This window comes from Physeter macrocephalus, chromosome 20 (assembly GCF_002837175.3).
Source record: "Physeter macrocephalus isolate SW-GA chromosome 20, ASM283717v5, whole genome shotgun sequence".
NCBI classification, from domain to species: domain Eukaryota; kingdom Metazoa; phylum Chordata; class Mammalia; order Artiodactyla; family Physeteridae; genus Physeter; species Physeter macrocephalus.
Genome location: NC_041233.1, coordinates 25,220,669 through 25,246,831, shown reverse-complemented (window position 1 = coordinate 25,246,831; position 26,163 = coordinate 25,220,669). Strand labels below are relative to the sequence as shown.

Genomic DNA, 26,163 nt, shown 5'->3' with positions numbered 1-26,163 from the left:
AGGGCAAAGGCTGTCCCTTTCTGGGTCCAGCTGGCCCTGAGGAGTGAAATAGGATCCCCCTGGGTGGTGCCAGCTAAAAGTCTCCACCCCCATAGTGTTGGCCTGAGTAGCCCCCATGACATTTGTGTCCCCTGTGGTATCTCCAAGTGAGACTTTCCTGTTAAGGATGAAGAGAAAGGAGGGTGATACAGCAATGAGGGAGGGGCAGAAGAAAGAGAAATCTATGCACGGGAACGCTGGGACTCTGGGACTTTAGGAAGCATTTAAGGAGATTAGATATTAGATACAAAGCCGTGCTTTCCTCCTGAGGATAAAACAGACCAATTTCTGTTGACAGAGAAATGGGCATCCTGTATATAAGTGAAGGAGCTCCTCTGACTCTTCCCCTTGGGTAGATGAGGAAGCAGCCTGGAGGCCCCTTCTTTGTGCCAAGGGCCAGTTTCATCACACAGTCATGCTTTGAGCTGTGTCACTTAGCTCGCACAACACTGGCCTGCCTCCCTGCCCTCCCACCCCTTTCCAGAGTGACTTGGGGTGCTGGCATCATAGGGTGGAGATGGAGGTTGGAAGGTGGCCCCATCCTGTAGGGGAAGCCCTGCTGCTTGCTTCTTCCTGCTGCTTGCTCTGGTCCCTTGTTAGGAGCTGTGCTCCAAGCTTTGAGGCTGTGCTGAAACCCTAGAGGTGAGTGACTGACCCCATTCTCTGCTGAGGCTGGAGACAGGGAAGGGGAGGAGTGGGTGTGACAGGCTTCTGCCCCATCTCTGTGCTTGCTGCTCTCTGGACAGCCTTGGCGGGCTGACATGGGCCTGATCCCATGGGTGCCAAAAGGGTGGTGACAGGAAGAAATGGGCACTTTGCACCTTCTGAGTGCCTCTCGGCAGAGGCCTTTTGTCTTCTGCCCCTGGCCAGCCAGATCTGTCCCACAGCCAGTGGGGAAACCAAGACACAAAAGATTGGTTTGTTTTGAGACGTAGGCATGCCAGTGATTTTGCCAGTGCTCAGATCCCAGCATCCTTAAGCAGTATGGACTTCGCTTACCCTTTGACTCTTCCCTTTAAAATACATATTCTGGATATTTTGTTTCTGTGATAAATCCTGATATATCACCCCCATACCTCGCCATCTAGGCCCAGAGCTCTAAGCCCAGTGGAGCAAGTCCTTCCTTTCTGCTGGCTAGGTCTTGCTGTCATCTGTAACCACCTCTGTGGGTAGAGACCGCTCTATGATGGGGATATTTCCAGCCACTTCCCCCCAACACCACCTCTACTTCCTGGGCTCTATCAGCAGCAGCAGCTTCCCATCTGCTCCCCTCTCTTCTCCTCCCTCTCTTTCCCCTCCCCCTGCTTGCTGCTGCCCTGGGAGGAGCTATTTTTAGGGGCTGCTTCCTGGGATGTTTTACTTGGGGCTGGTTACCATGAAGGAAATGTCACCAAAACAGTGGGCAAAGGCTGCAGGCACCCAGAGCCCTGCCAGGGGCATGGAGAACTCGGCAGCTGACCCTGTTCTGGCCCTTGAGAGTGTCCAGAGGCAGAGCCTCGCCTTCTTGGGGCTTGCTAGTGACCCCATGGGGATTTTCCCTGTCCCAGCTAGTTTGGGAGACTTTCACTGTGGGGCACTTCTTGGTGCCTCCCTCCTTTTCCTCCTTAGTTAAAGCTTCTCTTGTCTTCAGATTCAGAGACCAAAGTAGGGCTCAGGTCTTTGTGTCACCCAGTTAAAACTGCTCAAGTTAGGACTGAAGAGAAGGAGGGGACAACCAGGTTAAAGGACAGAGACCCGGGGGTTGACGTGAGCACATTTCAGGCTCCGTCTCACTGTATTCACAGCCCTCGGCTAGTCCCCGGGTGTATGGGTGTGAAGGAATTAGAAGCTGTGGCCCCTGCTCTTACATGATACACGGACTTTGCTCTTAACTGGGGACTTTGCACCTTGAGAGTGAGATTCAAAGAGGAAGGGATGTGGCATCACAATGTCAGGGTAAGGTCAATGAGACTGTGGCTTGGGATTCCCACTAGTCGGTGCCCAAGGCCAGGGGCTGTTTATAAGCAGCTGGAAAATGTGGATTATGACACCAAATCCCTATGCTGCCCTTGTTTATACTCCTAGGAGCGATATCTCCAGGGGGGGCCTGGAGGTGGGGGGGCACTTGGAAGAGCAACAAGAGGAGAGACCCACATCGAGCATCTGAACTTGATAGGCTCTGGGAAGCTTTTCCTAACCCATGTTGGGGCCACAGGCACAGACCTTTGAAATACCCTTTGAAAAGTCAAGGGTGTCATTGAGGTTGGAACTTGGGGAGAGTCCCCATAGCCAGAGCAGGGCTCTGTGTCCTTTCCCACTTACAGTGTGTTGTATGTTTAGATGGCAGTAGGATCTTCGTTGAAGCTGGTGCTGGCATTCGTGGTTTTAGAGAAATGTCACTAAATCAGCCAGCGTGTCTCTGCAGGGCTGTGGAGAATCTGGACGGCCCTCCCTGGGCCCCGATCCTGTTGGGGAAGGAAAGTAAATTTGGAGTGGGCATCTCCCCTGGGGTCCTAATGGAGAGATGTTTCTAGGGCTCTGCCCCCACTTTGCCATGCACCGTCTCCTCACTGTCTGCTTCCTCTTTTCTGCATCTGGTCACTCCTTGCTGCCCTCCTTGTCAAGGGTATTCGGCCTTTGTGGTGCCCTGAACCAAGTCTTGAAGCGCTTGGGCAGGAAGCGGGAGAGGTGAGGCCTCCAGGGATCCTTGTGTCCCAGGGCCTGGCTCTGCCCTGGGTGGGCTGTTAGGAAAGGCTGAAGCGGGATCTTGATAACGGCCGCTTCTGCTTTCTGCTCCTGTTGCCCCCTCTGCTTTTGAGGGGAGATCCTTGCAGAGGGCTATGGTTGGAGCCGGGCTGAAGGCCGGCAGGGGTGGGTCTCTCCATGGCAGTAGTGCACAGGCAGGCAGGAAGTGGCCCTGTGCAAAAGCGGGAAGTGGCCGTTGTCAAACAGGAAGGGGGGGCTGGGCCGTGTGAGGGGGTGGGGATGAGCCCAGTTGAAAGGTGGGTGGGAAGAGGGTCAGCCTTGGAAGGTCTGGGCTGTTCCCTAGGAACGGCAAGCTCAGTGGTCACTGGAAGGAGGGGGGTCTCAAGGGAGAAGGCTGCCTTTGTGACAAGAGCACCGGCTGATGTGTTATCACCTTGGGATGCCAAGCCAGGACCTGGACCTACCACTGTGGACCAGGCCAGTTCAGTGGCCTTACCCCTTTTGGGGCTGGGGATGCGAGTTTACAGGACAGACCTTGCATCTGGAAAAGGTGCTCTGCAAACCTTACTTGTTCCTCAAACACCGCTGCTGCTGGGGTGGAGCCTTTTGCTTTTTCCCAGACATGGAGCAGCCCTGGAGGGGACAACAGGACCGGAAGTGAGGGGGGAAAGGGACAAGAGACAACAGCTGGAGAGGTGGGGTGCTGGCTGGCTGTGCGAGGGGTAAGGAGGCAGAGAGCGTGGTAAGCAGAAACCACACGGCTCATTGAGCAGAGCTTCGGGATGGCAGGGCGCCACAGCCAGCAAGGCTGAGGCCGAGGAAGACTAGGGATCCCATGGGCAGCGGCATTTCCTGGGCTGTCCTCTGTCTGATGAGCCCCTGTTGTTAACCTTCCCCTGTAGGCTCTAGACACAGGTGGGCCACCCTCAAACAGGAGGCTGTGATGGAGCCAGGTCGGAGGGTTCAGTTGCTGTGCTGTGGACCCCATGACTGCCCAGGCTGAGGGAGAGTGGGCCCGACTCTCTTGTGTCTCTGGTGATGGCCATGGGCACAAGCCCAGCCTGGGAGGTCTCATCCGTCTTATCACTGGGCCCTTGGAAAGGAGGCTCTCCCTGTGTGCCAGGCACTGTGCTGAGCGTTTACCCAAATACATCATTTAATCCACGGATATCGCTGCCTCCATTTTAGAAGTGAGGAAACTTTTTCCCCAGTTGTGTGCCTGGCTCACTCTCTCACCTCCTTCGGGTTCTAATCAAACGTCACCTCCTTGCTGAGGTGTTCCCTGACCACCTGTTTTAAGTGTCCACTCTCCCGCTTCCCTGCTTTATTTTTCTCCATCGCACTTACCACGACATCTAACGTACCATCCAGTTGTTACTTTCTGTCCCTCCCCACCAGCTCCTCTAGGATATCAGCTCGATGAGGGTGGAGATTGTTATCTCTTTTGTTCACTGCCATATCCCCAGCGTCTGGAACAGTGCCTGTCACATAGTAGGCCTCAGTAAATATTTTCTGAGTGAATGAATGAGGCTCAGATGGGTTTAATAACTCACCCAACATGGCGGCCCTGAGACTCAGCCTGGGGCTCTCTGACTCCAAAGCTGATGTGTTAATGGTCAGACTCCATGACTAAGGATCAGAGCAAGGACCAAGACGCAGCCCAAGGTTCAGAGGAGACACAGGCCTTGGGCAGAACGTGGGGCTCAGCTCCTTGGAGTTAGGGTTGAACTAAGTGACTATCTAGGACCCTCTGGACCCTGGGCATCTCATTCAAGGAGCTGAGAGTGTGACTCTGTGTCTCTTCTCTTCTTACTCTGAGTCACTGATAAAACCAGAGCACCCGTATTTTTAGTGCTGTTGCTGTTGTGGAACTGTAACTATTAGCCAGTAAATGTCTTAAGGGAGGAGATAAACATTAATCTTCTGGGCCTTCCCCTCAGCTGCCACCTCCGCATCGCAAGATACTGTTCTCCTGCACCTGCCCGGGCAGCCAAGCCCGAGAGTTGTGGGTTGGAGGGTGTGAGGTGAGTGGTCAGAGAGAGGGCTGGTGAGTCTTCAGCTTTACGGTGACTAGCTTGGTACTGCCATCCCACGTCCAGGGATGCGGAGGAAGGTGGGGTCGCCCTGATATCCTCTGCCCAGATCTGGAAGAAGCAAGCCCCCCTGCCACCAGGCAGGGCTAGTGCTGCTTCCTCAACTGCCTACCTTCTGAAGGTCCCTGGCCCTGAGGGATCCCAGGCAATGTGGGGTTACCTGGAGTTCTTCTGGCTGCATCCTGGTCAGTGGTCATACTGAACTCGAGGATGGGAAGGAAGGCCTGACCCAGATCTTTGGACAGCTGGGCTGGATTAGCTGGGCAGCAGGAACTAATCTCTGCCTGTCCCCATGTCCTTCTTCCACAAAGCAGAGCTGTCCCTAGAGGGAAAGTTTAGGACAAAGCTGAGGGTGGTTGGTGAAACAATAAATATGAATTCCTTCTCATCTATAATCCGTACATTATCTCAGGCAGACCTGGGCTTGAAATCACAGCTGTATCCCTTTCCTGCTGTAGGATCTTGGGCAAGTTATTTAACTTCTCTGGGCCTGTTTTATCATCTGTGAAATGGGATAATCAATGCACCTGCCTGGTAAGATGGTTGTGAGGGTTGTGAGGGTCATGGGATGCTTTACAGAGGCTCTTTGCTATTTAGGTAGAGGTGGGATGGGCAGATGCCCCTACCAAGGGAGGCGGGAATTGCTTGGCAGCTATGGATGGGAAGGTACCTGCCTGGACCTGGAGAAGTTGAGGTGAACTGGACTATGCCCCCCAAAGCCTGGAGTCTTTACTTAATACTCTCACTTTTCTTTATCTCGTCATCACATCATAGCAATGGAGAAAGAGGGCTCTAGGCTAGGACCACCTGTATCCACTGCCTGTCTGTGGGACCTTGGCCAGGTTACTTGAACCTTTTAAGCCTCAGTTTCCTCCTTTACAGTGTAATGGAGCTAATCAGATCCTCCACTTCACAGGGTTTCTGTGAGGATGAAATAAGATAATCCGTGCCTCTGCCTGGCATATAGTAAATGCTTCGTAAATAATAGTTTTTACTAATACTGTCAATGTTATTGACAAACCGTTATTAAGCCTCTGATATGGAAGGAACTCTAGGAAGCATCACGCAGAGAGGTCCCACCCTTTGAAGAGCTCGTGACCGAAAGATTTAATGTGTGATGTGAGAATTATAAGAAGTGCTGTGGGAGACGGGGGTGGGTCATGTGGAGAGAAGTCACAGACTACCAGGAGGAACAGGGAAGACTCTGTGAAGCAGGTGACTTTGGCAGGATTCCAGCAAGTAGAGATGGGGGGGTAGAGTGGGCAGGGCTTCTAGGCCACCTTGCTTTGAGTAGTAGCAGCCTCTCTTTCTACTTCCTGGAGCTCTGCCTTCCTGGGGAAGGAACTGACCAGCACAGCTTGCTTAGATTTGTGGGCTCTTGGATTCTGGTCATTTCACCAAAGCAGAGTAACCCCAGAGCCTGTGTGCCAAGAGGTCAGAGCTCCCAGCAGTGGACAGCCAAGAGCATCCTGGGGAGAAGCAGGATTTCTGCAAAACAGGCATCATTATCCTACCGACCTCATAGCATTGTTCTGAGACTAAATTAAAATATGTATCTGCCTGGTGTAGAAGTAAGCTCTCAAGAAATGTTAGCTAGTATTATTATTTTTTTCAAATCATCACCATCTTCATTGTCAGCATCATTATGTTTCAGGGTTGCCATGAAGACTGTATTAGAGAATATATGCAGCACTCCTAGCACAATATCTGGTCTTGTTCAATAAAACCTAGCCATTATTATTAGTATTTCCAACACGGAAGAGATTCTGGACACACTGGCCCAGTGAAATCCCTGCTGTGGTGGAAAGAGCACTCCAGTTTTAGTAGAAGACCTGGATTCATATCCTGGCTCTGCCACTCACTAACTTGGGAAGCTTTCCTAAGGCACTTCATAAGGAAAAGGTTGTCATTAATACCTGTCTCCAGAATTGCCGTGACCTGCTGTATTAATTCAGCAAATTGTAAAAAGGGCATAGTTGGTGCCTAAGAATTGAAAGCATATGAATAGCCAGGTGGCCACAAATAGAATGGATGTTTGATGGCTTTTGTCTTCTCTCTTCTGCTCTTAGATCACCAGAAACTAGAACGTGAGGCCCGGATATGCCGACTTTTGAAGCATCCAAACATTGGTAAGTGCCCTTATATAGAGCATTTCTTGGGCATTTTGTGGAAGTTGGAGACAACAGAAATCCACTGTTTTTGTGTAGGGAACCACTTCTGTCCCTGGGCCTTTGCCTGGTGTCTTTTTTTGCCCAAGCAGGATAGCAGCCATATATTGCTCAGATTTCTGGGGTGTTCTAGTTCAGAGACCTGAGTGTCTCCATCCCTGTGGTGCCGTCTCAGGGCTGGGAGTGAGGTATCAGAATATGTTTCAGACTCGCTTTCTTCCCCTCTCCTTCCGTCTTTGGGCTGAGGTCCAGGTCCTCGGCGTGTGAGGCTCTGGGCCAGTAGCCTGCCAGCATCCCTCACCAGGGGCCTTCCATGGCCGTCATAAAAGGGTCCGGATTTTGTTTCTGGACTTGAAAAAGTTTTGTTCCCGTTGCGGTGTCGTGCACACTCTGGGGGTTTCCATGGTGCTCCCGTTTGTATTCCCCGGAGCCGGGAAAGCAAGCTGCCCAGCCGCCTGGCTTCTCTGGAGATGGGATGGCAGGAGCCACTCGGATGGAGAAGGAGAAAAATAAAAGGATTTCTCCCTGCTCCCACCCTGCAATGGGGGACAGGAGCACATTGTTGGTTGTTCTAAAGCCGAGGAGGTTTGCCTGCCACAACCCACTCCGGCTCCATTTTACATTGTTCAGCTGAAGTAGTCTTTGCCAAAAACGCTGGCCCCAATTCGGTGCTTCTTGCAGAGGGAACAGAAACTGGCTGGCTGCGGTGTCTGAGCAGAAGCCCCGGGCTTGACTTGAGGCAGAGCAGGGAGCATCTCCTAGGTTTTCCCTGAAAGCTGTGATCATCACAAAGGACAACACGTTTTCCGCGCTCCTCAGGCACAGCCTCAATATCGGGGCTCCCGCAGTGCCCTGGAGGCCTCCCACTCCGCTGGCTTGGCAGCTGGGGCTGTAAGGCGACTTGCCGAAGCTCGATGCTTCCTCCAGAGCTACTCAGCCTCCGGCTTCCCAGATCTCGGGCTGGAACGCTCACCGGGAGCTCTTACGTAGGAGAGTGAGGTCGTACTCCAGCCCAAGGGGAGAGGAGCTGTGAGGTAACCAGAACTGCAGCCATGCAGGGCTTTATAGATGGCAATCAGCAGCTTGGATTACACCCGAAGCAGATTGGCATAGCTGGTGCTCAGCTTTGCCTGGTGCAGTCTTCCACGGAGCCAGCACCTCTCAGCCCACAAGTCCTGGGTTTGGAACTTCCGGAGCTCTCTGAAGTTAGACCCTCACCTGCAAACAAGACGGTGGGGACCAAAGTGCTGCCTTAGGTAGAAGAGAAAGGATGAGAGGAGCAGCTAAAACGGCAGTCACAAACTCAGGCGTGCTTTTGTTTGGCCGGCTCGGTGGCATAAAAATATTTTTATTGTTTACCAGTATTTTAAAACGAGATTTCACACTTTGAAAAAAATTCTATTTCCCAGTCTTTCAAATCAGAAGGTTTGGCTCTGCTGAGCCCACATCCATATGTGGCCGGAATCAGCTGGGGTTGGGCAGTGGCTGCCCCTTTAGCCCGCTGGCCACTGTTTTTGCTGTTATCTCACATTTGTACTGCCTACCTGGTCCCTCTAGGCTTTGTGAGCTTGTGACCTCTGTCCTAGCAGTTCCAGAGCAGGAGGAAAAAAGAATGTAGGTGACTAAAGCCATCCACGAGCACAGAAGCATTTTGGTGTTCCAGTCCCGGGTCTCAGGGTCTGCGGACAGCAACTTCCTTTCCTTATGTCCCAGGTGACCAACTCGTAGAGCAATGATGAATTGTCCTCCTGGAGGGAGGAGAACAAGGGGTGGGGTAGATGATGCAGGAGGCAGAACCATGTCTGCGTTACCTGCGACACGGGCATGGTTGACCACAGCAGGGTTAGGGTAGGATGAAGACAGTCGAGAATCAACCAGCAAGTACAAAACTGGGATTCCAGCTGAATAATGCCCGAGCCTTCTTTTTATGTTTTCTTTTAAATTAGATATATATACTTTTTGACCTTTTAGACTTTACTTGGTTTGGTAGCCCCCCCGCTTTTTTTTCTTTTTAACCACCTGCCCCCAGCTCAGAATTAAGGCAGATGGAGTGACCGTCTACCCCAGCCATCCGCTCTGTTCGGGAGGGAGCAGGACCCAGGGAAGGCCAGGCAAGGCACACTCCCTTTGTCAGCGTCTGATCGCGTAGAACTGTGCTTCAGTTTCATGACTGCTCCCAGATGCTGGGCGTGTTGGTCTGAGGCCCGATTTTGGGGTCAAGGGCAGGGAGAGGCAAGGGTGAGTCAGGACCGTGTCCTGGCAGAGCGGGCTAGCCAGGCTATCTGGTGTCCAGTGGGAACCAGGACTCCTGGAGATGGGGAGCTGCAGGTCCAGGAGGCGGGGTTGCCATGGAGCCTGACCTGGCTTGTGGCAGAAGAGGAGGCAGTTTTGTCCCCTTAATTCAGTATTCATCTCCTCTCTCCACTGCTCCGTCCTTCAGAGCTGTGGCCCTTTTGGCTCTAGCCTCTAACTCCATCCCTCAGGGATACAAGTGGACCAGCCCAAGAGTGATGCAGAACTGAGGAAGCTGAGAGCAGAGAGCATATGGTCCACCTCTGGTTATTGTCAGACTCTTAGGCACTTGAATTCAGAAGGGTATTTGGTACAAGGAGCCAGGCACCCCCGGTTTTTTTTCCCTGATAGATATTCTGCCCCAGGAGTTGAAAGCCTGTTGGAAGAGTGAACCCTAATGTAAACCATGGACTCTGGGCGATAATGATGTGTCAGTGTTGGCTCATCAGCTGTAGCAAACGCACTGCTCCGGTGGGGATGTTGATGTTGGGGGACACTGTGCGTGTGTGGGGACAGGGGGTAGGTGGGAGCTCTCTGTACTTTACTCTCAGTTTTGCTATGAACCCAAAATTGCTCTGAAAGGTAAAGTCTACTTTTTTTTTTTTTTAAAGCCTGTTGGTTCTTAGGCATCCTGCAGGACCTAAAACAGCCCTGGGAGAGTGGCCAGAGGCGTGGAGTTGAGAGGAGGAAACGGCAGTAGTGCTAATCATCTAAAGTCTGAATGAAGTGTCTTCTACCTGTGCTCTGCTTGCTCCCTGCTCTAAATTCCTCTAATGAATAGACTCTGTCTTCCTTCGTGCTGAGCTGCCCCAGCAGTTTCATCACAGTCTAGCATTGTGGTTTAGAGCAGCACTTCGCAAACGTTCATGTGCTCGTGAATCGCTTAGGGATTGTGTTAAAATTCAGATTCTGATTCAGTAGGTCTGGGGTGGACCTGAGCTCCCTCACATCTCCTGGTGATGTTCACACTGCTGATCCATGGACTGCACGTGGAGAAGCAAAGGTCTGTGGCTTTAGAGTCAAGTCCTCTAGGTTTGAATCTGGAATTTGCTGGTTAGCTGTGACCTCCGGCACATGGTTTTACCCACCTGTGCCTCCGTTTTGTCATCTGTGCCTCTTCGTGGAGTTGTTCTGAGAAGGTTCAGCAAGCAAAGGAGGCCTAGGAAATAAATGGAAATGATGAAAATGGAGATTCCAGCTCCCAGAAGTGAGCCCTCCTAGACTCCCAGACCCAACTCAGTTCACAAGTTATTCAAGCCTGGCTGCGTTTTACCTAGGCCCCAGGGCCCATACAGCTAATAGTAAGTGTACCAAAAGCAGTTGTAAAGAAAGAGAAGGAAATATTGGATCATAACTGAGCAGCTCCCAAATCCCTGCCCACCTGCTTCTGGAGGACAGTGTTCATCCCTCACCAGCCCATGGGATGACAGGACCTCCTTCCCACTGTGCTATTTCCATGGACATGAACAGTGATACTTTGTCAGTGCTTTTTTGACCAAAGTTTGTTAGTTAAAATGTGGCATACTGTTGGGTGGTTTTTAAAGAATTGGAAACAGCCACAAAATTTGGGTTGTGGCTTTGTCAGTACTTGAAGGTATGAGACATCGAGTGTTTTTTTTTGGCCTGTTCTTCCTTCCACAGTTTGTAAAGAACAATAATTAGGTTTATCACTGTAATGCAGTAAATGCTTCATACTCCTTTTCTGTCTAGAGTTGGTCTGGTCCTCCTTGGCCTTCGTACCCTCTCATGACTGTGGAATGGCCTGGGTGTTGGATTGTTTTTTTCCCCATGCATCCATAGCATCCTTTACTTCTCCCTGACAGCCCTCAGCACAGTACTGCTTGGTTATGCATTTGTGTAGGAGCTTCTTTAAAGCCCATCTTCCCCGATCCCCCAGAGGCTGCGCGGTGGCAGAGCTGGGTTTCCCTTGTTCACAGCTGTGTCCGTGGCATGTACAGTCACGCCTGCTTCAGGGAGGTGCCGAATGGACACTGCTGAGTGAATCAGAATGGCCAGGGCTAGTGGGGACAGGTTGGAGCTCCTTTGCCTAAGAGGATGGAGAAAGTGACTCCCTGGCAGGAAGTTCCACAGAATCAGGGATCTTGCTGTCAGTTTGCTTTGTCCTCAAGTCTCAGCTCTGCCTCTCAGTATAACTTTGGGTGAGTTTCTTTTGGAGCCACCGTTTCCTGTCCTGTTAGATGGAGGTGATAGAAGTACCTACCCGACAGAGCTAATGCAAGGGTTCAGTCAAATAACATGTGTAAAAGCACTTGGCACAATGCCAAGCACATTGAAACAGCTCAACTAAGAGTTAGGTATTGTAATTTGGATCATTATTATCAAGAATCTGCTAGGTTGGCAGCTAGAGTGGTTCATTCAAGTTTCTCGTCTTGTTCTCAGTCCCATGTTAATTTTCTTTACAAATGGAAACGAAAAGATAGCAGTCTTGCTCAGCGATGGAGCCTTCCACACCTGTCCCTCCTTGTCTTGGTGGTGCCATGCTCTGAGACGCACATCAAAGCCATTCTCTGGGTTGGGTGGCCTGGGAGGATTAGTCTTCCTTTGCTGCTCTGCTCTTCTGATTCCCCTCCCAGCTTCCTCCCACCTGGGCTCCGTGTGTGGCCTTCCTGGAGAAGGGCAAATTCCAGTGACTCCCTGTCTCGGCAGAGGTGTGGGTGCCTGCCCTTTTTGCCCTGTTCCCAGCCCTGCTGTGCTGGGTTTGGGGGTTGGGTCTGGGGGCAGGGATCCTGGGGAGGCAGGGCCAGGCGGCAGGACTACCCTGGGAGTGGCTGTTAGCATCGTACCTGCTGCCCTGTTAGTCACCTCCCTAACGAAGCTGGTCTTTAGCTTCTGGGACAGCTGATTTCCAGGGGATTATTTGTATTACACACTTTAATGCTTTTTAGTAGCACATTTTTAATTAAATGGAAAGTCCTCTTGGAAGCAAGGGAGCAGCAACTGCAGCAGGACTCAGCATGAGACACCAACTCCCGCCAGAGACCCACAAGTGAGGAGGGAGGGTGGCGGGCTTTGGGGGAGCTCACCTGAGCTTGCCTGGCTCAGTTAGGGTGGAAGGGAGGCAGGGGTCTGGCTATAGCTCCTTCCTTCTGTCCCCCACAGGCCTAGAGAAGTATGAGCTTATGTGCCCGAGTATAGGAGAGAATCATTTGAGGAGGAGGGGTTTTAGAAGTACCACCTGCCTTTGATCCCATTGGTAAATTGCAGAAATACTGAGTGCTGGGGGAATTTTGGGGTGAGTAACCAGATCAGATCTAATAAGGTTGGCCATATGAAGCATAAACAATTGTCAGGCCCTGGTTCTAGCCCTGGCAGGCCTGAGTCCTCATTTGTCAAGTGAGGAAAACCACAGGGCTCTAGTGACGGCTGAGTGCCTGTATTTTACATTCGGCTGATCTTGCTTTGGTGGGAAGGGTATGTAGGAAAGTGCCTCAGCCCTGATGAAACGCTCTCACACTGGAAACGGTAGTTGTCATTTGAGCTGGTTGGAGCCAGACATGGAAGAGGCACTGTGATTTCTTTGTATCTAAGAACTTCACCGGTTGGTTTGGTGTCAGGCCATTCCTGAAGTGCTCTGCAAGGTGCTCCTGGAACTGCTGAGGGATGGAGTGAAGGTCAGACAGAAGAAGCCCTTTGGAACATAGGCTCCCCATCAAGAGAGTGCAGGTGAGGGAAGGGACAGGAGCAGCTAGGATGGTTGGCCAAAACAAAGTTGTGTTTGCATTAGAATGATGCTCAGGGGTTGGCATTTAACCCCGAGGTGGCTTTGTGGGCACAGGCTTGAAGAGGAGACCTCAGAACACATTAGGTTGAGCTTTTGCCCACGAGCTCTGGAGGTGGGGAGTGGGAAAGGATTCTGCTCGCCAGCCTTTTCTTGCAGCCTTTACTGCAGCTCCATGCAGTAGCCTCTCGGAGCCGTCTTTGATGCTGTTGTAGGCACATTCGTGAGTGGTTTCTCTCCGGGCTCCATTGCTTTGTTGTCTGGGTGTGTGGACTACTCCACGTGTCTTATAGGAAACAGTGATATGGACCAGTCTTTGGAGTCAGAAAGAGCTGGGTTCACGTTTGGACCCACTACATCTTTGGCCTTTGGCAAGATACTGTATGTCCCTGAGCGTCCAGTGTCCTTATCTGTGGAATGGGAGTAATACTTATCTCGGGGTGGTCATCAGGAATAATAAACTCCTTGAAGGCCAGTACCATGTCCTTCCTAAATCCCGCCATCTACCACAGGGTCCAGCACACAGTAGTCACTCAAGAAATGCTTGTAGCATAAGTAATGTACGGAAAGAGCCTAACACAAGGCCTGGCACGTAGTGAGCACTTAATAAATGGTTATTGTTGTCGTCGCCTGAATCTGTGTGTTGCCTCCTGTGCTCACCATCCGTCATCCTGCCTCCACGCGCCTCCCTGCTGGGCTCTGCCTTTCCCACTTCTTCCCCTCCCTCTAATTCTTCTGTTCCCATTTACTCCAGGCTCTCAGGCTCTCCCCTCTTGTCATTCTCTGTCACCCTGCAGTCTGTGTCTCTCGGTGCTGCTCGCTTTGCGTTGCACCCTCACATGTCATATCCCAGGACTACCTTCTCTGGGACCAGCCCCTCTGGGAAGAAGGTTCTTGCTTTTCTCCGTCCTGTCTTACTTCTTAGCCACAAAGCTTCTGTCTCTCGCCTACATTGTAGGCAGTCTGAGGTGGCGACCAGAGCGCTGGACCTGGGGTCTGGTCATCTCTGCTTTGTGGCCGTGTTGCCTTGGACCGGGGCTGCTGGGCCTCTGCCCATTCTCAGGAGAGAGCCTGTGGGGCTGACAGGACGGGGCAGGGCTGGGGTGGCCAAGGAGGAGAGGAGTAGGATTTCCAGGTTTTCTCTCTGTTAATCTCTGTCCCCATCTCCTCTCTTGCAGTACGCCTCCATGACAGTATTTCTGAAGAAGGGTTTCACTACCTCGTGTTTGACCTGTAAGTGCCGCTTTCTGAGGGTGTGGGGGCCTTTCCCTCCAGCCGGCTCAAGAGGAAGGCTTGGAAAAAAGGCCTAAACTGGGTCTTCAGCCTCTGCCGAGGGTCCCCCTCCTTTGCCCGCGGAGAGGGGTTTGATTCTGAACTTCCTCTGGTAATGGGCAGGTTGCCGAGGGTCTCCTTGCTCACTCAGTATCTCCCCCGGGCTCTGAACCCCGGGATGGCATTGCTCTTGCATTTCTGTTCAGCAGCACACCTTGTGCAGATACTTTTTTCTTGTTTCGTTGTCCTTAGTGGAGAAATAGAACATAGGTCTTTGCATGACCTTAAAAATTCTGGGAAATTGAAGGTACCTTTTTATTAGTCATAAACTAGGCTCCCATTGGTCTCTCCTCCACTTTGGTTATGGTTTAATTTCTTAAAAGTGGCTCTTCACCTCCTAGAAATGCCTCTTTGGTATTTTCCGGGTTGGGTCTCTGTGTCTTTGGTCTCATTATTCTTCAACTTCAGTGGTAGGTCTGTCATTCTTGGGCAGCTGTATCTTCATATTCATATTGGTCTCAAATAAAGCTATGACTGTTTGAGTAGGTTGATTATTTTCTCTTAGATGCCTGTATATTCATCTTTACCAGAGTAGTAGCTAATCTATAGGTTACAGAAACAGAAATGTGCAGGGGGAAGGGAGGACCCATGTTGTCCCAAGGAGAAGCTCCATGTCATTGAAGGATTGGCGTGCTCTGGGCTCTCAGACAAAATGCATGTAGAGCTGACACTTCTCTAAAGCTGTTGTACAGTGTGACCTGTTACCTGTTGGATGCTGGGGTTGGACACCTGACCTGCCTCCTCTGACCCTCTTTGTTGGTTGCAGTGTTACCGGTGGGGAGCTGTTTGAAGACATTGTGGCCAGAGAATACTACAGTGAAGCTGATGCCAGGTGAGATGAGGGCCCTGGGGGCCAGGCATCCTGCCTATTTGAATCGTCTTTGGGGGAGATCAGAAGAGCTCTTATCTGGACAAGGATTCTGTAGAGCTGGACTCAGGCTACATTCCGTGGGTATTGTTAGGAGTTAATAATTCAGCACTCCCAGATCAGTTTTTTTGCAAAGCTCTTACATATCTCCTTTATGCTGTCACACCAGAAATACCTTTTCTTTGCACCACCGCCTACTCACAAGGGCCCAAGGACCCTCCCTATCCCTGCTTCTTTCTTTTGACAAATCCTACTGCATATGAGGCATCCTGGGGATGATCCAGAGATGGAGAAAACATGGTTTGTGTCCCAAAGGAGTGTAAATGTCTGGGTTAATATTCCAACCAGGGAACCTTCCTGGGAGATTTCAGCCTGAATCACCTTGTGTCTTGACCACCATCACCAGCCCCCATGTGGGGCTCCGCAGGCTAGAGGACCATTCCTCCGCCATACCCTTCAGCCCCCAGCCCTCCAGGAAGCCCTGGCAGCTCCTTCGTGTGACACAGCAGAATTCCTCCCTCACCACAGCTCTGGGGCGCTTGTTTGGCCTGCCTTTCCTTCCTCGGCTCCTCCCCTGCCCTGAGTTTTCTCTCGGGTGATGTCCTTACAACCTGATTTTGATCATCCTGCCTGCAGCTTCTCAGGCATATGTGGCAGCTCTGGCTGCCTCTGGAGGGTGGGGGAGCACAGCTTCCTCACAGATTTCTCAACCCTGAGAGGCCAATGTTTGCTGATCAACCTCAGATGCTTCAGCCTCAGGAAAAATTCTCAAGTGGGAGATGAATTCCAGTGCCAGCAGGGGAGGACCAGGCTCTGGGCGGGAGGAGGCAGTGATAGCTCAGGGAGCCTAGCGGGGAGGAGGGGGAGCCGGGGCGGGTGACTGTACCAGTGGGCTTGGCCTGGCTCTGCTGGGACAGTTCGCACTTTTGCCATTTTTGGCCAGAAGGCTCTCCCTGCTAGCTTGGCTCTGTTCTAATTATATATTTCTGTGGAGACTCGCCTCTTCAGCTCAGTCTTAAAGTCTCTTTGGCCTACTCTTGGGCTGTGTCCTATAGGGAGGCCTGAGCCTCAGCCTCCAGGAGCCCAGCAAGACCCTTTGGCTCTTGTGGAAGCCCCAGCATCAGATTTTAAAGGAAGGAAAAATAAGTCCAGGTCACCAGCTCAGCACACACTTGGTAGTACCTGCTCCATTCTCTAGGCCAGGGTTCCTCAGCCTCAGCGCTACTGACATTTGGGCCAGATAATTTTTTGTCGTTAGGACCCCTCCTGTGCATTGTAGGTTTAGAAGCATCTGCCTGCTAGATGCCAGTAGCACCGTCCCTCTCAGTTGTGACAACCAGCAATGTCTCCAGGCATTGCCAGATGTCCTCTGGGGGCCATAATCATCCCCCAGTTTTCACCAGTGCTCTAGACTGCCAGTACACCCCACCAGGAGTTTGACTGCAAGTGTGGCAGGATGGTTTGGAAGGTGGATTCACGCATCAGCAGCTGAATGTGACTCTAGGTTAGTTTGTCTTTTTCTATGAAAAATCATGATCCAGAAATGCTCCTCAGGTGCCTGTTTGGAACCCTCTTTAGTACCTTGTTTCTTGATGGTGCCTGTGTACTTGTTTTATCTCCCCTACTAGATGATAAACTTCAGGGCAGGCACTGGGTCATCTTTACAGCTGGTGTGGTACCAAGCACAGTGCCTATAGGTGCTCGATAAATGTTTAAATGAAAGAATGAGTGTACCCACCCCCAAAACGACTTAGGCTAATAAGTTGGACTATCCTTCCTGAGTTGCTACCACAAGCCTCTTCTCCAAGAACAGAGTTACCATAGAGGGGAAGAGAAACAAGGACGGAGTTGGATGGTCTCTCTTTCTCAGGAGTCTTGAGATGTCCCCCAGTTTCTTGGAAACAAATTGAATATGTTGGGCCTTTATAGTGTAAGGAGGCATGGTGGACCCTGTTCTAGTCTGCCCTCTGCCATTATCTAGCAGGAGAGCCTGGATAAACCACTTAATCTGCTTGGGCCTCAGTTTCCTCTTCTATAAAGTATGTTGAACAGATGATGTCTGAAGTCCAAGGTTCTAGCTCCTCATTGAGTGATTCTCTGTGAATCCCTGACCCAGAGATAAGTGCTTTTGTCCACAGCGTGTGGTCATGGATGGTTTAACCCTGAACTGACCTTTCTTCTGCTTTTGCAGCCACTGTATACATCAGATTCTGGAGAGTGTTAACCACATCCACCAGCATGACATTGTCCACCGGGACCTGAAGGTACTACCCAGGTTCCCCCTTTGCCTCTTGCTTGTGAAGCATTGGCGCCACCTGGTGCCATATGGTAGTACTGCGAGGCCCAAACTAGGCTCCCTCTGGGCTGCGGGGTGGGTGCCTCACGAGGTTCTCTGTCTTCCTTATACAGCCTGAGAACCTCCTGCTGGCGAGTAAATGCAAGGGTGCCGCAGTCAAGCTGGCTGATTTTGGCCTAGCCATCGAAGTACAGGGAGAGCAACAGGCTTGGTTTGGTAAGAGTGACCCTGTCTTCCTGGAATGCAGCCCCCGCCCTTCCTCCTCTTCCTGATCTGCCTTCCTCTTTCATAACTAGAAGCCAGACCCTTAATGGCCCTGGGCTCCTCAGGGACTGGAGGAGGGGAGGGTGCAGAACTCCCCCTGGCCCTCCATGACTCAGTACAGTGAGACTTGCTGCTGTCAGCACTGTGTTCTTGCTGCCTCTGGGGAGGATGGGAATTCCTGGTAGACACATGGACTTGCCCTCTGATTTAGATTCCGGGCACTACAAGAAGCCCAGCCCGTCATCTCTTGCTGCCCATGTGCTGAGAGCTTATGTAGCAAAAGCAACAGGAGTAAGAAGGGACTTGGGGGAAATTACTAATGTGGATTTAATGAAAGAGAAAGTGGGTTCAGTGTGCCTCCGCTGTCTCTTCCGCTACAGGTTTTGCTGGCACCCCAGGTTACTTGTCCCCTGAGGTCTTGAGGAAAGATCCCTATGGAAAACCTGTGGATATCTGGGCCTGCGGTAAGCCCATTCCACACACTCAGCTTTTTGGTGTTAAGGGCCCTCGACTTCCAGCGATGGCAAGAGAGAGGCATTGCTCTTCCTTGTGGGTCCCACAGGCGTCTGGTCTATGTGTACTCACGGTGTTTGCTCTAGTGTCCCTGGGACGGCTGTTCCCATCACACCCTTCTCCCCAAGTATTTCCTAGATGATGTTGCATCCTTCTTGAAGAGGGATTTGCCCATGCCTTAGCAGGTGGGTTGTGCCTAAAGAAATCCCGGACGCGGCTTGGTGACCTGGGGAGTGAAGCATAGTGGCACAGCATTATTGGCTGCCATTCACTTCTCCTTCGGGTATGGCCTTGACTTTCTGGGTGGCTCTGAGCCCTGTGTGGCTTTTCTTGGTTCCTCAGCAAAGCAGGTGACTGACCCCAGTGACTTGTGTCCTGTCTTGTAGGGGTCATCCTGTATATCCTCCTGGTGGGCTACCCTCCCTTCTGGGATGAGGATCAACACAAGCTGTATCAGCAGATCAAGGCTGGAGCCTATGATGTAAGGACCTGGTTGTTCCTGCCCCTCAGGTGCTGACCAGGGGAAGGGGCGTGTTGAGTGTGTCACAGGGTACAGGGAGTGTCAGGGACTTTGAGGACCCAGGGATGGGCATATAGGCCTCAATTCTTGGCACGACCTGTCCCAGGGAGCAGCTTTTTTGCACAGCCATTTTGGGTAGCTGTAAAGTCACGGAGTCCACTGAAGCCCTTTGGTCTCTTATTTGCAAAGAATGGTGTGGCTGTGTGGTGTGCTGCATGACATAGGGATGAGAAGTCTGGTGGCTCTCCCACTGCAGTGGGGCCTTTGGCACAGCGCTGAACAACTGATTCCTCCTAGTAGAGAGATGGAGTTGAACCAGAAGATGTCAGAGTCCCCCGGTCTAATATTCTGGCATTCTAACCATGATTGTTCTCTTTTCCTGTCCCGGTCTTTAAGATGACCCTGATCCTGGGATACCCCGGGGCTTTCCCACACCCTGCTGGGCAGCTTTCGGTAACACAGAGTACCCTAATTATAGGGGGTATGAGGCTCACAAATTTCATATCCCTCCTTCTCCTGTTCCCGCTCCTTAGTTCCCATCACCAGAGTGGGACACGGTGACTCCTGAAGCCAAGAACTTGATCAACCAGATGCTGACCATAAACCCCGCAAAGCGTATCACAGCTGACCAGGCTCTCAAGCATCCATGGGTCTGTGTAAGTGTCTTCCACTGAGATCAAGGAGATCAGGGATGTCAGCTTTCAATGTGCCCATAGCACTGTCTTTACCCTCCTTCTTATGAATAGAGAATAATCATTTTGGACCCTGAGCTAAGACCCAGCAGAGGGGAGGGGGCACTGGGTGGGGCCCAGGGGCAGCAGACGTCACCAGGAGGAGTTGGGGAGGCGATTGGGACTAACTGGCCTCTGTCTCTCCCCCACTCACTTGTCAGGTGTGGTTTCTCTTTGACCTTGAATGAGGGCTTAGGTTGACCCTTGCAGACTCTAGTTGATGAGAGAAAGCAGCTGGCAGAACTCAAAGTGAATTGCCATGCCTAGAGTGCATATTCAGATCTCAACTCTTAGGCAACTCTAATGGAAATGTGACCAAGACCCAGGAAATAAACAGAAGGGGCCTCTGAGCAACGAAAAAGAGCCTCCTGAAGTTCAGTCATAAATCTCGCCCTAGGAGAAGCCCCCGGGGCTATCATTGTGAGTCAGCATATTCTGTTCTCATGTACACTTCTATGAGGCTGAAATATCTTTTTTCAAACAAGAGGGTCTGCCTCTTGTTAGGCCTCCTGACAGCCACGATGCATTTATGTATTTGTTCTTTCCCATGTTTACTGAATGCCTCTTTGATGCTGGTCCCTGTGTGGGTGCTGTAGATACAAAGATGAATAAGGCATGGTGCCTTCCCTCACACATCTCAAAGATTATCTGGGGAGACAGGCACTCAAGCAGGCAACCACTCTGCAATGTGACGAGTTCGTAAAAGAAGCTGATGAGTATGGAGGAGCTCCTGCTGTCTCTGGCAGGCAGTGGGGTTGCTAAAGGCATGGAGGAGGTGGGCTCTGTCCTGGTTCTTGGCAGATGACTGGGAGTTCCCCAGGATGATAACCTGCAGACAGAGGTTAGCAAGGGCCAAGGTGAGAGGCCATGGGGAAATTGTGGCGAGTTTAAGGAATATTAAGTAGTTTGATTGTAGATGAACATAGGACTATAGGAATACAAGAGACTGAAGCCAAAAAGATTCCAGGACCTACAGGTTTCTGCCTAAGGAGTCTGGATTTTACTCTGAAAGCACAGGGAACCATTTAAGGGTTTTAAAGAGGGAATGAAGTGTGCAGTTAATGAAGAAAGATCACTTTGGAAGCTGTGTAGAAAATGGAATTGAAGAGGAAAGAGGCAGGGGCAGAGAGCTCAGGAAGCTGTCGTAACTGTCTAAGCAAGTCCAAATGAGGTCTCGGCTAAGGGTAATGATAGGAGAGTGGGCGGTATGGCAAGGAGTGGACACATTTGAGAGATGTTTGGGACATCGAATAAAAAGGATTTGTGACCAGCTGGATTTGGGAAGTGAAGGAGAGAGTGGGATCTATGAGGACTGCCAGGTTTTGAGTTGGTAACTGAGTGGAGGGTTGTACCATTCACTGACCCAGAGGAGGAACCTGTTTGTGAGAAAAGATGATGATTTTAGTTTCATACATGTTAAGTGTGGTGTTTGAGGACCTCCAGCTGGAGACATCCAGGGGGTAGTTAGAAATATGGAAAAGAAGTTAAAAATTGGAAATATAGGTTGTAGTCATTTGGGTGGTGTTGGGGCTGTAGAAATAGATGGGATTGTTTCTATGCTGATTGAATTCCTTTTTTTGTTTTTTGGGGGGTTTTTTTTTTTTGGCTGTGTTGGGTCTTCGTTGCTTTGCACGGGCTTTCTCTAGTTGTGGTGAACGGGGGCTACTCTTCGTTGCGGTGCGCGGGCTTCTCATCGCAGTGGCCTCTCTTGTTGTGGAGTACGGGCTCTAGGCGCACAGGCTCAGTAGGTGCAGCACACGGGCTCTAGAGCATAGGCTCAGTAGTTGTGGCACACTGGCTTAGTTGCTCCACAGCATGTGGGATCTTCCCGGACCAGGGCTCGAACCCATGTCCCCTGCATTGGCAGGCAGATTCTTAACCACTGTGCCACCAGGGAAGCCCCTGATAGAATTCTTACTGTGGGCTGTTGTAAGAGAAGAGATGGCTTCCAGCATTTAGCGCCAGGGAGAGTTGGAGGAGCCGGCAAAGGAGACTGAGAATGAGAATTTCCAAGGGAGAAGGAGGATCAGGAGATCCTAAGAAACAGGAGGTCTCAGGAAGGGAGGTTCTGTAATCAGATGCTTCAGAGAGTCCATGATAAAGACAGAAGAGAGCCTGTTGGCTCTGACCAGTTAGAAGCATTGTTTCATTATTTCACTGATAGAGGCAGTGGAGGGAGAGAGACTGAAGCCTGTTTACAGTGAGGTGAGGAGGGAATGAGGGTGAAGAGAGAAAGACATGGTACTAGTTAGAGAAGGTGGATGAGTCAGGGGAGTTTTTAAAATCTTGCGCTTGACTGTATTGTGTAGACAGCAGAGAAGAATATAATCCAGAATAAGGGGTTAAAAATATTGGCTAATTGAGGAACCAATGTTTGGATAGCACAACGAGAGGGGGACTCCTGAGCCCAGGTCCAAGGGGTCAGCACATGAGGGATGATGCTTCTGAGACCTGGGATTAGGTTGCAGGGGTGTGAAAATCAGCTTGTGGTTGGAAGGCTGAAGTTGAAGGAGTTCTTGCTTGATGATCTCTCATTTCACTTTGTGGAGAAGTTTACACTCTAGAGGAGGAGGTGAAATATGAAATCTGGGGAAGGTAGATAAGGTTGGGAGAGTTGCTTCGGGAACTAGGAAAGGGAGCGACCAGAGGGGAAGGAAGGCAGGGTGGCCCTGTGGGGGTGTGGGCACCAGGCTGCATATTGTAGGATATATTTTTCTAGCAGGCTGGCCAAGGTCACAACAGCAGAGTGAGGGGATGAGCCACTTAAAATGGGTACTCAAGAACTGCGGAAATATTATGTTCTGGGGTCAGGTTTGTGGACCCCACCCTCCATCCTCCTATATATCTCAGCAGACCCTGAGAACATCTCTGTATTAGGATATGTAATCATTGATGCTTATATTGCTGACCCTGTGTCATCAGGGAAATGTAAATCATGTTCAGAGGACTCTGTTTAAGGAGGAAGTTAGCAGTAATAAATTGAAGAAAAATTCCCATCCAAAACGGTGAAAAGAATTAATGCTTCAAGGTAAAGATCCTTAGCTTCTCAGATCACAGCTTCATTTAAGACCTTGTTGGCGGGTGGGATGGTTGTTGAGAGGAGCTCTTAGAAGGAATGAATGTTCTCTCTGGAGAGCAGGAACCCTTTCTGTTCTCTCACTGCCCAGAATCTGGAGCGCAGTAGGTGCTCACTAAATAGTTGCTGAAGGAATAACTGCATGAGGATCACAACACACAAAAAACTCTCCCGTTCCATAGCCTCCGTCTCCCAAGGAAGATTAGAATGCTCTCTTGGGCACCTTCATCCAGCATCAATTATCAGTGGTGTTTTCATGTCCAGATTATTGTCCTTACATAACCTTGATTTTGGGGTAGTGCTTTTATTGTAAAAGCATTTTCACATCTATGACCTCATCTTATCTTCAGAGCAACTCTGGGGCGGCTGAGCACATGGCCACCGGTGCTGGGACTATGGTGAGGGGCCTAGGATCCGGTGGGGGGCTCACAGACCTGTCTATTTGGCTTCCAGCAACGGTCCACAGTGGCATCTATGATGCATCGTCAAGAGACCGTGGAGTGCCTACGCAAGTTCAATGCCCGGAGAAAACTGAAGGTGAGTCTTGCCTTCCAGGCCGGAAGTCTTGCCAGCATTCCTGAAATCATACCTTTCAGCAGTGTGCCCCCTGCCCCATCACAGAAGGAAGCTCCCCTCCTGGCTGGAGCTGAGCTATGAAGGTTGTACTCATTGGGAGCCCCTACCCAGCAGCTGCCCTCTGCCTGAGAACAGACTGTGCTTTTCTAGAGCCTGATGGGATTCACAGGACCCTCTTCTTTCCCCAGGGTGCCATCCTCACGACCATGCTTGTCTCCAGGAACTTTTCAGGTATGTTTTCAGCTGTGCACTTTAACTCTACGAGGTGAGTGGGTCGAATGGGCTGTTGCCATATATCATGCCATCCTGACACTGGGTGTCTCAGGCAACACCTTGACCAAGATGATGAAGATCCTGTTTGGAGGGGCTGCTGCAGCTGAGTTTTGTAACCTGAAATTCTGGGGGGGCTTTACATGACTTCAGGTTTATGAACTGTATTCCCTAGAACCTCCCAAGGAGTAGTCTGCCCAGTCTTCCATTTACCTTGTCCTTGGGGATTCTTATTTAATTCTCTGAAGACTCTCAGTACTTTAAGATTTTAGTCAGTCTCAAGGGCATTGGAGGATGTGCTGGGAAAAAGAAGGAGATGAGATGTAGTGAATCTTCCCAGACACCACCATTAATTGGCTGACTGGAACGATCACTCCATCGTTGTGTCCAAGTGGAGATGACTAATAGAAATTATTCCAGATGTTTAAGCCTTTTACAGGGACTGTGCTTAAAATATTCTCTTTTATACCAACCGTAAAAGTGAAGAAATAGAGACCAGCAGGATGGAGGGAAAGGAATTTGCTTAATGTTGCGTGAGGAATTGGGAGAGTTGGGACCAGTAATTTGTAAATCACACTTGACATTTCTTTTTAAGATGCAAGACATTCCACCTTCCCCCTCCCCCCACCCACATCATTGTTTGCCCTCAGTTGGGAAGCACAGTGGCTATTCTGTGAGGAAAAGATTAATGAGGGAACTTAAGACAGAAAGGTTTCTTCCCAGCTTGCCTTTTCCCCTGATCTTCCCTCCCCCTAACCCCCAGCCCCACTGTTTTGGTTCAAGACCCCCTTCTCATTCTCATAACCAGACTCCCTCCTTTGCTTTCCTTCTACACAGCCATGGGGGTGGGGGGGTTGTGTGTGTGGGAGGCTCAGGTGGGCAGCTACCTGGGCAGAGATTGCTCCCTTGAGCTTGAGTCCACAGGCTTGGCTGGACTGGTTCCCGGTAACCTCCAGCCCTGGCTCTGGGGCTTCATGAGCTCTAGCCCGAGTGAGAGCCACAGGGCCCTGGAGGGTCAGGACTGGAGAGTAAGCTGGGAGAGTGTCCCCCTCAGGCCCATCCCCTGTGACCCTAGTTGGGGCTCGATCTTGTGTTCTGGATTCACCTCACAAATGGGGACAGGAGGGCACAGTAGGCCACCTCCTGCAGAGGTGGAGCTGTTGTCCCACATCAGGCCTCTGGTCCTCTAATTACTTGCACCTTCTACTTTCTGGGTTTAAGAAAGCCTTTCTAGAGGACGCTCAAGGGCAGATATGTGCCGACCCTAGAATGGGGTGATTTCTCTCTCTGAGTGGAAGAGATGTGAAACAGGCTGCTAGGAAATCAATAGCATGTGCCCCGTCCCGTGGCCTCCGGCCTCTGCATCAGCCTCTCCCCGTCCATTTCATGAAATTGGTGTCCTGGTTTCAGGAACTCAGTCCCTCTGTTACAACACAGCATCTTCACTGATCCCTAAAGAGCCTCCTGTCCTTGCTGCCCAGACTTTGTCTGGCCGTGGCACTCACTTTGCCCTGGCGCAGGAGGCAGAAAAACAAACAAACAAAAAAGGATGCTGCAGGCATTCCAGGATGACCTCTTTTGCCCTGACTCTGGGACAGGTGAAGACAGAGCCAGTCTGTAGAAGCTTCTGTAGGAAGAGGTGTCTAGAAGTATAATCAAGAAGGAAGGGCACTTGTGTGCTTCTTTAGGAACAAGTGAGGCAGTTTTCTGAGTTGATCCCAAATAGAAGGTTCAGCTTATCCCTGGATTCTAGCAGGTTGGCTAATGGTGGAATCGGGGTTTCTAGAATGTATTGCTTAAGCGGCCTTTGTTTACTTTCTGGGCGCTCATTTTTGGGGCACCTACATCTTTGGAACTCTGAAATGCAGCCTCTCCTGGCCACCTGTCTTGAAGAGGGAAAGTGACCGGTGTCTCTGAGGAGTTGGGGGCTGTGGAACATCAGTGAACTGGCTGCACAAGGGCCACAGACCCTCCCTGGGCCCCGAGTGACAGTCTCTACTGTTTGGAATGCGGCCGGAGGAAAGGGCTGCCCTCTGAAAATGTCCTCCTTTAGGTCCCCTGGGGAGGAAGGTTTGCAGATGAGGCTCAGTTTCCTGACAGCCTTAAGCTAGGGCTGGGCTGCCTAGGAAGGGACACCACCCCTTGCCAAGTCAGGCTTTGACCTGCAGACCCTCACCCGAGGTGGTCATGGGACAGGTGGAGCCGCGGGATCCCCCACGCCCTGTCCGAGCCCGGTTCTCTCAGGTTCCTAGACTGCTGCAGGGCTGGCTGCACCTGCTCACCAGCCTGCCCCCAGCACCTCCGCTCCCCCAGCTCGGCCGGCTTGGCCACGCCGCCCGGACCCTGCCGTGCACAGCGGCAGCGGGTTCCTGCGCCTCGCGCTGGGGCATGCTCGCTGCTGACTGGCCCCCGTGGCTTTGCGGCAGCTCTGTGCACTCAGAGACTGTATCCCCTCAGTTGGCAGGCAGAGCTCCGCCCCCGCCTCGCCTGCCGCGAGCGCCGCCGGCCTGGCCGGGCAAGGTACGTGGCATGAGTCCTCCCCGACCGCCTGCCTCGGCTCCCTGCCACCCCACCAGGAGGGCCAGCATGCCAGGCCCGCTCACCAGGGAGGCGAGTCCCATGCTTGCGGGCTGAGATGGGCATGCCGGACGGACCACCTAACTTGGCATCTGCGAGCGCATCGGTGTTACGGAGCCCCCTA

General features: G+C 51.3%; 1 protein-coding gene across 18 annotated transcripts in view; it reads left to right on the top strand.

Moving 5' to 3' along the window:
- The window catches only part of CAMK2G (calcium/calmodulin dependent protein kinase II gamma), a 51,712-nt gene that overhangs the window by 5,703 nt on the left and 19,846 nt on the right, over positions 1-26,163 (top strand). For 8 of the 18 annotated variants that reach the window (XM_055081495.1, XM_028481037.2, XM_024132074.2 and 5 more), the window contains exons 3-13: positions 6,887-6,946; positions 14,195-14,249; positions 15,115-15,180; positions 17,408-17,480; positions 17,626-17,728; positions 18,157-18,240; positions 18,676-18,770; positions 19,343-19,465; positions 23,070-23,153; positions 23,381-23,423; positions 25,920-25,982. In XM_055081495.1, coding sequence (XP_054937470.1) covers positions 6,887-6,946; positions 14,195-14,249; positions 15,115-15,180; positions 17,408-17,480; positions 17,626-17,728; positions 18,157-18,240; positions 18,676-18,770; positions 19,343-19,465; positions 23,070-23,153; positions 23,381-23,423; positions 25,920-25,982 — 849 coding nt within the window. The remainder of the gene's footprint in view (positions 1-6,886; positions 6,947-14,194; positions 14,250-15,114; positions 15,181-17,407; positions 17,481-17,625; positions 17,729-18,156; positions 18,241-18,675; positions 18,771-19,342; positions 19,466-23,069; positions 23,154-23,380; positions 23,424-25,919; positions 25,983-26,163) is intronic. The other 10 variants (XM_024132077.3, XM_028481040.2, XM_024132075.3 and 7 more) reach the window with 3 other exon arrangements.